The sequence below is a fragment of the Schistocerca americana genome, chromosome 2 (genome assembly GCF_021461395.2).
Source record: "Schistocerca americana isolate TAMUIC-IGC-003095 chromosome 2, iqSchAmer2.1, whole genome shotgun sequence".
Classification (NCBI taxonomy): Eukaryota; Metazoa; Arthropoda; class Insecta; order Orthoptera; family Acrididae; genus Schistocerca; species Schistocerca americana.
The window spans coordinates 452,796,329-452,809,563 of record NC_060120.1 but is presented as its reverse complement, the minus strand read 5'-3'; the positions used below and the strand labels follow the sequence as shown (position 1 = coordinate 452,809,563).

General features: G+C 39.9%; 1 protein-coding gene across 1 annotated transcript in view; it reads left to right on the top strand.

The window, feature by feature from the left end:
* The window catches only part of LOC124596628 (probable aconitate hydratase, mitochondrial), a 120,172-nt gene that overhangs the window by 54,305 nt on the left and 52,632 nt on the right, over positions 1-13,235 (top strand). The window contains exons 6-7 of the mRNA XM_047135857.1: positions 8,311-8,461; positions 10,084-10,259. Coding sequence (XP_046991813.1) covers positions 8,311-8,461; positions 10,084-10,259 — 327 coding nt within the window. The remainder of the gene's footprint in view (positions 1-8,310; positions 8,462-10,083; positions 10,260-13,235) is intronic.

Sequence of the window (13,235 nt, the reverse complement as noted above, 5' to 3'; positions counted from 1 at the left end):
ACATCTGCGATATTTAGGCTTATGGAACAAAATATATCAGTTACAGTATATAATTTAATCATATCTATGATTACTTACTTTTTTTATTGAAAATATGCCTACTAATTACATTATATTTTCTTGTTATTTGTTTTCAGTACGTCGTTCATTGAACATTTGAGAAATTTGTTCACTCAGTTTGGGTGTTAGATTATAAGTTCGCCCAGACAGGATTGTAAATTTCATGGGAGACAGCTTCATTAGTACATTTTTAAGTGGCATCCAAACTTGATCCTTCTCAATTTTTTTAAAAGATGTCCTTGGTCCTGGAGGGTGACAAAATACAAACATGTACATCTTAGTTTTGACAGTCAGTATTATCAACTTCTCCAATCCACTACTGTTCATCGTAAACACAAGCCACTATGTCTTTATTTTGAAGAACTATTTGTACAAGTATTCCACACTGATGAAGTTCACTATCAGGCAAAGTTGATGTGATCTTACACTTCAGTAAGATGTGTGAATGGGGTACAAAACAATGAAAAGATAGTGCCTTTAATCTTCTGACAAGTGTTGTACCTTTCCTTCAAGACACTGTCATAGACTTTTCTATTTTCTCACATTGTACAAAAACATAGGTAATTCCTTTGATATGTTTTTTACAGAATTCAAACATTTCTTGGGGTGTTATGATATGATTGTCATCGGTCCGCTGCAGACTTGCTTTTGTGACAGCTCACTTTGTTATACCCCTGACACCATCACAAGTGTTCTTCCCATGGCATGAAGTGGAAAAGTGCCATTCTACATCAGACCCAAAATCTTCTTTATGAAAGGAGACGTTAATTTTTTTTTTTATATTGACTTGCTGCCTCATCCGAAAAGTAAATCAGTTTTGTTATGGCAGGGTGATGCTGTTTAATGTAGTCTGTTAATTTTATTTGAAAAATGTGCACTGCTGTTGTGTTGTGTTCAAGGTAGTCACTAATGACACAAAAGCTGTGGCTCGTTAGTTTATCATCATCTTTATATTATAATACAAATGGATAAACTGTGGCCTGTTTGTTTACCCAGTAGTGCCCTTGTACTTCATCTTGAATGACAAAGGAATAATTTACCGAAAAGTCAGCAAGAACTAAGCATTCATCAGCTGCCAAGGTTTGCTTTTTGTCTTTCAGAAATTTACTTTGAGCTTTTGCAATAAAACGATGCATATTCAGATTTTCAAGGTTCACCACCAACACTTCAAAAACCTCTTCTCGTGACTTTATGACGGTCGATATTTCAGTTGTGTCTTATCACCCATTGTCTGTATTTTGTATTTTCAGGCATCAAACTGTCTTCCTTGGATTCTTCAAACATGTCAAGTAGGGCTTGTTTGCCTGGACAATCTTCACATTTTACTTTGATCATACAAGTGTAACTGTCAATATTGCATACCATAACTTCCAAAAGGTCTTTATAGTCAACTCTAAGATGGTTAGTGAAATGACATGAATTCTAATAATTGTACACTACTGGCCATTAAAATTGCTACACAAAGAAGAAATGCAGATGACAAATGAGTATTCATTGGACAAATATGTTGTACTAGAACTGACATGTGATTACATTTTCACCCAATTTGGGTGCATAGATCCTGAGAAATCACTACCCAGAACAACCACCTCTGGCCGTAATAACGGCCTTGATACACCTGGGCATTGAGTCAAACAGAGCTTGAATGGTGTGTACAGGTACAGCTGTCCATGCATCTTCAACACAGTACCACAGTACTACAGTACATCAGTAGTGACTGATGTATTGTGACGAGCAAGTTGCTCGGCCACCATTGACCAGACGTTTTCAGTTGGTGAGAGATTTGGAGAATGTGCTGGCCAAGGCAGCAGCCGAACATTTTCTGTATCCAGAAAGGTGCGTACAGGACCTGCAACATGCGGTCGTGCATTATCCTGCTGAAATGTAGGGTTTTGCAGTGATGGAATGAAGGGTAGAGAAACGGGTCGTAACACATCTGAAATGTAACGTCCACTGTTCAAAGTGCCGTCAATGGGAACAAGAGGTGACCGAGACGTGTAACCAATGGCACCCCATACCATCATGCCGGGTGATAGGCCAGTATGGCGATGACGAATACACACTTCCAATGTGCATCCACCGCGATGTCACCAAACACGGATGCGATCATCATGATGCTGTAAACAGAACCTCGATTCATCTGAAAAAATGACGTTTTGCCGTTCGTGCATCCAGGTTCGTCGTTGAGTACACCATCGCAGGCGCTCCTGTCTGTGATGCAGCGTCAAGGGTAACCGCAGCCATGGTCTCAGAGCTGATAGTCCATGCTGCTGCAAATGTCGTCGAACTGTTCGTGCAGATGGTTGTTGTCTTGCAAACGTCCCCATCTGTTGACTCAGGGCTCGAGACGTGGCAGCACGATCCGTTACAGCCGTGCGGATGAGATGCCTGTCATCTCAACTGCTAGTAATACGAGGCCGTTGGGATCCAGCACAGTGTTCCGTATTACCCTCCTGAACCCACCGATTCCATATTCTGCTAACAGTCATTGGATCTCGACCAACATGAGCAGCAATGTTGCGATACGATAAACCGCAATCACGATAGGTTACAATCCGACCTTTATCAAAGTCGGAAACATGATGGTACGCATTTCACCTCCTTACACGAGGCATCACAACAACGTTTCACCAGGCAACGCCGGTCAACTGCTGTTTGTGTATGAGAAATTGGTTGGAAACGTTCCTCATGTCAGCACGTTGTAGGTGTTGCCACTGGCACCAACCTTGTGTGAATGCTCTGAAAAGCTAATCATTTGTATATCACAGCATCTTCTTCCTGTCAGTTAGATTTCACGTCTGTAGTGTGATATCTACGTGGTGTAGCAATTTTAATGGCCAGTAGTGTACTTATTTTAGTGAATCGTCTGGAATAACTCTGTGTTGTCATAACTATTAAATAGTGTCTTCCTTCGAAAGAACAGGGTTCAAGTCTTATCCTTTAAAATTGAATGGTATGGGGCACTGTCAGTAATAGTTACTGACTTATTTTCTAAACTTGGTGACAACATATTTTTGATCTAATTTAAAAATGTTTCACGATTGATTTCCTCAAGGTACTCTGATATTTTCTTGGATCTGAAAAGCAGTTGACAACTGGAAATAAAGCTGTGGTAGGTACCAGTATGCAGAAGGATACTCTATCACCTTTTCCACTGGAAAGTGTCATACCTTTTTCTTGGTTGCCACTCCAACCTTTTGTAACAGTATGTCCTGCATTCACCCATGTTTCATGAATCCAAACAATGCCCTTGAAATTAATATATTAAATTTCATGCAAAAATCTGCGTCGCTATGTGGCTTTGTCTTCTTGTTCCATCAGTGATTTACAGTCTGAAATATATTTATATTTAAAACCAAGACTGCAGAACTAGTCACAACAATGATCTGCTGCCTTCAAAAAGTTCAGCATCCCCCAGTGTTGTAGGAAGGTAATCTAATGTAGGCCAACCGGATCGTATCTTTGGCGAAAGCATCCAGATTTGTTATGCATTTCTGCAGTCTTTTCTTGCCCATCATATGAAGACAAGAGGGTCCTGCTTCATTTCTTTCATTCTCATATTTCTCTTTAGTAATATGAAGTATGGTCTGTTCACTAACCTTAATCACAGCTGATGTTTGCATGTCATCTTTGGAAACCACTAAGAGTGGTCCCCTGTTTTCCACCTCCCTCTCAAAGTATTCCTGCACATTACACATGAGGTGTTGTGATTGTCCTTTAAATGCAGCTCCTTCTCAGACTTTCTTTTGTAGTGTGTTTGTATCCTTGATTCTGGGTCTGCCCCTTTTCTTTTGGATTTCATCAGACATGGTAAACCACACACAAAGCACATGCACAATGATGGTAATGGAATACACACATTTGACACACAAAACTAGTTGTTATATCCTCAGATTAACACCCATGTGCGAACAAAAATTTTTTTTGGGTGGAGCAAGGCCAGCGCTTAATTTTACAAAAGGATAAACTTTCTTCGGAAAAGAAAACTCCTTCTCCTACCAAAATTTTATAACAAGCTAAAGAATATGCCACCTTATTGAATTGAAATATTAGCAACTGAACTGAATTTACGTTCCTTTGTCGAGTTTTCTCTCTACGCATTCCGGCGGATGCCGAGGAAGTAGATGGGCACAGAGTCTGGGGTCGATGGCCGGCGCAGCGAAGACGTTCCGGTTGCATCGAAGTATCTTCAATGTGGCAGTCCGTGGCAGGTTGAAAGACTCCTGTTTCCCTTTCTTCCGGCTATTTAACATGGTGGCTACAGTCTTCCTCTGCTGATTCCAGAGTGATGATTTGCGGCCGTTGGCGATCCCTGAATGGTGGATGGTGATATCGTAGTGTGACGACCCGCGCCGGAAAAAGGCTCATGCCTGGGCGTAGTTCACAGTTGATTGAATGTTTGATGGGAACGCCTCTAGCGCCGGCTGGCGGAACGCGTCGGCACTAAGTTGCAGGCGCCGCTAAACTCTGTCGCCGTAGCCGACCGTTGCGTTTGTGTGGCTGTGCGCGCCACAGTATTAGTCACAGTGGGAATCACCTGAGCATTTGTTGGGGCAGTTTGGCAATTGTGAATGGTTCAGGTGCGATGTTGAGCTCTCCGATTGGAGGAAACCAGGTCCAGCCTGTGAAGTGTCAGCTATCAAGTAATTAAAACAGACTGTAGGCTTTTGCAGGATAGTCAGCATGACTTCAAACATCTGCTAGTTGAGATTTTTCAGCATTTCTGTGACTATCCTGTGGCTCAAAGTAACCTGTGGTCATCACTATTGCCCTTCTTTGCATATGTTCCATATTCCCTCTTCTATCTAAGACATATTCATATAGTAAGTTTCCCTGGGGGTCATGAATAGAGACAAAAAGTAATTTAATTGAAATACTTACTAGAACAGATACGGGTAATGTTGAGCTATTTTTCAATATATTCACCTCTGGAATTCAGAAATTTGTCGTAATATGGGATGAACTTTTGTATCCCTGTGTCATCTTTGCCACCTGGGATTGGAACCACTGTGTGTCAACATCTCTGCCTCTCCATCAGTGTGAAAATGTTGACTCCCACCGCACAGAAGTTTCTTGAGGTTCCAGATCAGATGGAACTTACTGGGAGCTAGCTTTGCACTGTAAGGTGGATTATCAAACACCTCCCAGCCAAACATTTGCAATAGCTCTCTTGTCTATTGAGTTGTGCTGTGCTCAACATTATCATGCAGCAAGTCAACATTGGCACTGAACATCACAAGCTGTTTGTTCTGAATGGTCCATCATATCTGTATTGTTTTGCAGTAATTCTCTCGTCTGGTCAGGAATATGATTAGAAGTCCCCATCTGTCTGTCCCAGAACACTGAACACAGCACTTCTCATGCTTCATCTTGCAGGGAAAGCCACTGTGATGCCAATGCATTGACTACTGCTTGGTTCCTGGGGGTAATGTGTGAAACCCATGTCTCAATGCCTGTGATGAAATGATCCAGAAGTTCATCACTGTCATCGTGGTACCACTGCAGAAAAGTCAGAGCTGCCCCCATGCTCATTATTTTGTGTTCTGGAGCCTCTAGCTATGACCCCCACATGCCATGTAATTTCCAGTACAGCAGGTACTCCTTGACAGTTTCATACAAGACCCAGCACATCTGTGGGTTTAGATTGTCAAGTCCCATTATTGTAATGTGACAGTTCTCCACAATGTGTCCCCACATAAGGTCGCCTGTAATGATTGATGGCCTATTGTTGTGTTTCTCATGACATTATCCTTATAGACCAGGAACAGCTGACTGTGAATTTAGAGTGGTGCTGTGTTCTGTGCATTCAAAAACTTTGTGACTGCACTTAACACATGTTGGGAGCTGGAATCTGAGCCTCCATTTTCAACTGCTAGTATTGATATGATTTTACGGATTTTGATTGTGACTCATTGATATTTTACTCATAGGTGACTGTCTTTACAACGTTACATTTCTGGCATTTAAAGCTCTTACCTCTCAAAACTGGTCAAGATATGACTGAATATTTTTGCAGAGGGTTTTTTTTCCAAGTCCTCATTATAGGTAACTGCATCATCTGAAAAAGTAAGAAATTGTTATTAATATTAACTGCCAGGTCATTAATGTAAATGTGAATAATAATGATCCAACATGCATTACTGGGGCGTGACTGCAGTTTCTCCTCCGTCCAGGATATGAGGTGTGTCCACAAAATAAGGTCTCGGAGATGCTGAAGCTGTGAGGAACACTTTTACATGCGATCCGACAACACTGGAATGTAGCCTGGCTAGTGCCCCAACCCTTCCCCCTTCAAGCCCTCGCCAATCTGAGCCCACTGAGATGCTCAGTTTTGATGGGCAGCTGTTCGCAATGGGTTCCCCTTGGATTCTCTCACCATGTGTAAGTTACATCCAGTGATCTGGGCACTACCCCATTGCCATTCATCATCTATTATATAAAATCTATGTACAGTGTATGGACATAAAAAACGTGAAAGTGAGTCAGAGAGTTCAAGGATCGACATACAGCCTAAAAACGTCCATGACCAACAGCCTTCTGGTTGCCCTTTGATTTTGGCCAAAATAATTGCAAAAATGAAGACAGAAATGCTTGAAGATTGGCATGCAACAATCAATCTCCTGGCCCAATTTGGACATGACATTCTGACCTCTCCTCCCCCCTTTACAACGCAGACTTCTTAGCACCTAGTGATTTTCATATGTTTCTGGAGCTGAGATCACTCGTGGGTAGAATAAATTTCCAGTTCAATGAAGAGCTGAAAAACGAGGTTGAGTGCTACTTACACAATGTGGCAGAAGAGTTCTGTGGCAGAAGAGTTCTGTGGCAAGGGTATACAAAAAATGCCACAGGACATGTAAATTTACATCTACATCTTTATCGATACCCCACAAGCTACTGTACAGCGCGTGGTGGAAGGTACCCTGTACCACTACTTGTTGTTTCCTTTCCTGTTTGACTAACAAATAGAGTTTGGGGGAAACAACTGTCTATATGCCTCCGTATGAACCCTAATTTCTCGTATTTTATCTTTGTGGTCCTTACACACAATGTATGTTGGTGGCAGTAGAACAGTTTGGCAGTCAGCTTTAAATACCAGTTCTCTAAATATTCTCAGTATTGTTTCTCAAAAAGAACATTGCCTCCTCTCCAAGAAACCCCATTTCAGTTCCCAAAGCATCTCCATAACAATTAGGTGTTGTTCAAACCTACTGGTAACTGCTGCCCTCCTCTGAATTGCTTCAGTTGCATTGGTCATAACATTAAAAAATAGCTGTAAGTCCAGCCTTTCGATCAATGTAACATTGTCAATAAAGGTGTTTCCTATGTGAAAATATAATTGGAGACCTTATTTTATGGTCATACCTCGTATTTTACTTTCTCCCCACCAAGAAATCCTCACTGAAGTCACAGATTTTGGCTATAACAGATGTGATCATACTTTCATCTGGAAGTGTTTTATGTGGAGTCAAATCCTTTTTGTAAGTAGAGAAATTCTGCATCTACCATAAGGGCTTGGGTGATGGCTTTCAGGATGTCCTGTGAGAAATGTACAAATCAGGTTCTGCATGATAGATGCTGTAAAAATCAGTACTTATTGGCATGGAAGAGAGAATTCTTGTAGAGATACATCACTGTATTTTAAGACTCTACAACAGGTACATGATACTGGATGATAGTTCAGTTGTTCACTTCTGCTACTACCCTTCTACCAGATGGGTGTGACCTGTGCTTTCTTGTAATTAGGAGGCACATTTTTTGTTATGGTGAAAAACAGGGTCATCTCAGTTGCAAATCCTTTAAGGAATGTAATTGGTGTTAGAAAATAAATGTCGTAATAGGCGGGCTAGAAGACAGGATTTTCGTATTCAGCACAACATGCAATGAGAAGTGGAACACTGAACATACTGTTCAGTAAACCATGACAAGTAAACTCTGAAATTACTCAAAGGACTGGTTGAGTAGTGAACAGAAAATGTTTGGCATATTGCATTTAGAGCCTTATACTATGGAGAATAATAGCTTGCTGCTGCAGTTACTAAAGGAATTGATTTTGCTGTTTATGGTGAAAGATATGTGTAAATTTCTTATTTACTCTGTCTACAATTACTTTGCTTATTAAAACTTTGTTACTTTTCTTACTAAAGTCTGCACTTTAACTATGGCTTTTCATATGGAAATGTTCGGTATTGAGTAATTTTATATGCTACCTGTATACTCTAGAGTTATACATTAGTATCACATTTTCAGGTGATTGGAGTAAATCTCACAGGCAAGTTGAAGGGATGGACATCGCCCAAAGATATCATTTTGAAAGTTGCTGGAATACTCACTGTGAAAGGCGGCACTGGTGCTATTGTGGAGTACCATGGTCCTGGAGTGGACTCAATTTCGTGCACTGGTGAGTAATGTGTGTATATTGCAGCAGGTAACACTCCTAAATGTATCTAAAAATTGGAGCTAAAAATTGGGGTGTCATCTGCTACAATCAGTAATTAAGAGCAATGCTGCTTCTCTACTAGTCGGATATTTGTGACTTTGCTCAAGAAAACATCAGGTTGAATGTAGTATATTTAAATTTGAGGAAAGAAGTGTCAGTGACAATGAGGTGATTGCCAAAACTGACTGCTGAGCTAGGTAATACTGCGGTGTTCAGTTCTTTGTGAGCAGTTGTGAAAGTTGAGTGTTTGTAGACAGATGTCAATTAGCAGGATACACCAACTTACGTACTGCACTTGTGCGTGATATTGAACTGATTTTGGCATGTACCATTGTGGGAAATATGATGTGGTCAATGGGAGGATGGTGTGTAGTATCCAGTAATCACTCTTAACTGTCACTTCTTAATGATGTGAAGATTCACCATGAACGACTTTTGTATGTCCCCTCTGCCTGGTAGAATTATACACACGCAATTCCCTGAACTGTTTATTATTATTATTGTTGTTGTTGTTGTTGTTGTTCTGCAGCTCTTGACCAGATGACCTTTGCATGCTGGAAAGTACAAATTGCTCAATGTTCATATGATGTTTTCATCCTTATCTCCATATTGAGACTTTGTGTATACAACTTATGTATTTACTTATATTGTTCAAATAAATGCATTAAATTCAAAATAAAAAAATTTTGATAGCAGTTGGTGCTGTAGTATAGCCCACTGTCTAGGCTAGGTATGAATCATCACAGTTATGCCATGAACAAGCAATGTTATTGTCCAGAAATAAGGTTTCTTTTCATGGGCATACACTTACATAAGTGTAGTTGCTCACGTTACAAATTTAGATTTGTCACCACAGTCAGAAGCATGTATTGTTATTGCCCATTGAGAATAAACTATTGTTTTGCCATCTTAGCCACCCATCATAACTCGTGATTGCTGTTAACATGGCCCTTCGTAATGGTTTTCCAGTTTTTGTGTTGACTTTTGCAGCGCTTAATGTTGTTTCACACCATAAGAACTTTAATAATGTGGAAATAATTGTGTAAATAAATATGGTGGCAAGCTGGAAACTGATAGCACTGAGAAACAGTTCAAGCTGAAGTAAGAGAGAGAATTTTTTGCATCTTCCCGTAGAGAAGAGTTCAGTTTGTGAGTGGCCTTCTGGACACTGATCTCAACACTTCTGGATCTAACATCCTCCCTTTGATTGACCACATTGGTATTTTGTTTTGCATGCCGTATGCTCACTGATTATTGATTTATATATTAAGTTTTGTTCCTTTGAAAACCATGGGCAAGAAAATTGTACTCGAGTAAATGTTACGGATGTAAACATTTATATCATATAGTACTGTCAACTTCAAAGTTGTGATATTGACTCAGCACTAATACATACTATAGTTACATTATTCATCTGCACCTTCCTTCAAGTCATCTTTGTTTGCAAGTTATTGGACTGTAGGATGAATATTGGTGATGGAAAAATAATTTCATTCCTCTATTGAAGTCGAGGATGTTTGTGTTTCCCTCAACTCTTCAAGAACTTTGTTTATATGCTAATTACAGGTATTACATTGTTACAGGTATGGCCACTATTTGTAACATGGGTGCTGAGATTGGTGCAACCACTTCAATTTTCCCATATAATCGGCGTATGAGAGACTATTTGGTAGCCACAAATAGAAAGGATATCGCTGAGGAGGCAGACAAATATGTTAAGTCACTTTTCTCTGCAGATCCAGGAGCACCTTATGATCAGGTATAATTACCCTCACCCCCCCCCCCCCCCCCCCTTCTCTGCTCCCGTTTCCTCCTCTTCCTCCCTCCCTCCTGCCCCACACACACTTTATTGTAACATTGCTCTGTCATTGCTGTTGGCAGGGATCATTTAAGGTTTGTAGATTAAATTAACAAAACTGAGTGATCGTACTTTTCCCCACTTCCAACAAAAAGTTGGTATATACCAATTACATGAATCTAAGAAGCTAGCAGAATCTCGCTGCACTAAGCTTATCTACCTTTTTCATGGTCAAATATTATCTTACTGTTCATGAAGTGTATGAACAGAGGTCACTTCCAGTGTGTAATCTATAGTGTCAATTAAATCTATGCCAGTCACTTAGGTGATTTTGTGATGTTTAACTGTAATGAGACATCATATGTCAGGTGATTTCTCCACTTGCATATTAGAATAGATATACTTGTAACAGGGAAATACCTAAGACACAAATAAATTGTATAATTACAACAGAATAACCCATCAGACCAGCCAGCACGAAATGACATTTTCAAAGAGTGGTACCCCACTGCTTGTAAGGTATTTGAAAGGTCTTGATTTACCACTAACAGCTGCTGTCCAGTAAAAAATTTTAACAACCCGTTTTTCTTCATGGACCCTCATGAGGTTCATAAAGCTTTTACATAATCATACTGTTGTTGTTGCTGTTGTTGTTGTTGTTGTTGTCGTCGTGTTCAGTCCAGAGACTGGTTTGATGCAGCTCTCCATGCTACTCCATCCTGTGCAACCTTCATCATCTCACAGTACCTACTGCAGCCTACATCCTTCTGAATCTGCTTAGTGTATTCATCTGTTGGTCTCCCTCTATGATTTTTACCCTCCACGCTGCCCTCCAATGCTAAATTTGTGATCCCTTGATGCCTCAGAACATGTCCTACCAACCGGTCCCTTCTTCTTGTCAGGTTGTGCCACAAACTCCTCCCCAATTCTATTCAATACCTCCTCATTAGTTATGTGATCTACCCATCTAATCTTCAGCATTCTTCTGTAGCACCACATTTCGAAAGCTTCTATTCTCTTCTTGTCCAAACTATTTATCATCCATGTTTCACTTCCATACATGGCTACACTCCATACAAATACTTTCAGAAATGACTTCCTGACATTTAAATCTATACTCAATGTTAACAAATTTCTCTTCTTCAGAAACACTTTCCTTGCCATTGCCAGTCCACATTTTATATTCTCTCTATTTCGATCAGCATCAATTATTTTGTTCCCCAAATAGCAAAACTCCTTTACTACTTCAAGTGTCTCATTTCCTAATCTAATTCCCTCAGCGTCACCAGACTTAATTCGACTACATTCCATTATCCTCATTTTGCTTGTGTTGATGTTCATCTCATATTCTCCTACCCATAATAGATGATACAAAATCAGTGGCATCCAAATAATAAAATCCATGAATTTGTTACTGTTGACAAGTAGGAAATCAAAATGAATTGCCAGTAATAAAAATAAACAGTGCACTGATTCATGTTATATTCGCAGTTAGCACTAACATTAAGAACAGGCATTGTATGTACTCAAAATGGAAATGAATACTGAAACACTTTCAGAAGTTTGACTTGATCTAAAGCTACTTGATCACTCATTTGAAATCTGACCCATCATTCATATTTATTCCAGCACTAAAGTTCTATTTTTAAGCTGCTGTGTAAATGTAATACACTGAAAGAAAGAAAAAGAGAGAGAGAGAGAGAGAGAGAGAGAGAGAGAGAGAGAGAGAGAGCGAGAGAGAGAGAGAGCGCGCACACACACACACACACACACACACACACACACACACACACACACTCACTTCAAATTTAGTATGATACAATGTTGTTTTGTGTGCTGATAGCTAGATTTTTGTTTTACTTTTGCACTATATACTGGGTACACTCGTATATTTCAACAAAATTTTGCATTCTGTGTCCCTGCAACTTAATGCGATTAATGACTTGATTTATCTAAAAGTGATTAAAAAGTAACAGCATTTTTTTCCTTAAAGAATCTTTGTGTTCAACAACACCACATTTGTCCCCTTCAAAGTAATCCCTCCTCAGATGTAATAAAATTGTGGCAGCCACTTTCTCCAGTCTTGGAAACACTTCTGGAACTTCTTTTTCGTCATCAGTGGTGGCAAAACGACATCCTTCCGTCGTCCTCTTCAGCCTCTGGAATAGAAAGAAGTCGTAGGGGTCCACGTCTGGTCAATATGGTGGCTGAGACAACATACCGGTTTTGTTTTTTGCCAAAAAATCACGAATAAGGACTGAGATCAGAGTGGGAACATTATCATGACGCAATCTCCATGAGTTGTTTTACCACTATTGTGGTCAATTTCTTTGGATTGCTACATGAAAATGGTGCAAAACTTCCAGGTAGTGTTGCTTATTGTCTGTACAGCTAGAAGGCAGGAACTCACAATGCACTATCCCAAAGTAATCAAAGAAAACAGTGAGAACCACCCTCACGTATGATCAAACTTGCCAATTTTTTTGGTGTTTGCTCTTCAGGCAGTTTGCACTGGAATGTTTGGGTCATGGTTTAGACATTATATCTGTATTGCCCATGTTTTGTCACCTGTTGTAACCATCTGTAGAAATTCTGGATCATTGTCAACGTTATTCAGCAATTCCGGAGTGATGTTTAAGTGACTTCTTTTTAGTCAAAATTAAAATTCTGGGATAAACTTTGCTGCTACACATTTCATGCCCAAAAATCCAAAAAAATTGCTTGGCATGAGCCATAGGATATGCCGACATCATCAGCAACCTCTCAGATAGTGATTCAGCAATTTTCCAGCACCATTTTCTTTACTTCTTCCATATTGTCATCAGTAATTGATTTGCTTGGCGGTTGTCCTCTTAAATGTCTTCTCAACCCTCTTTGAAACTTTTACACCACTTGTAAACTTTTGTCTTGCCCATAGCAGACAAGTCAAACGCCACA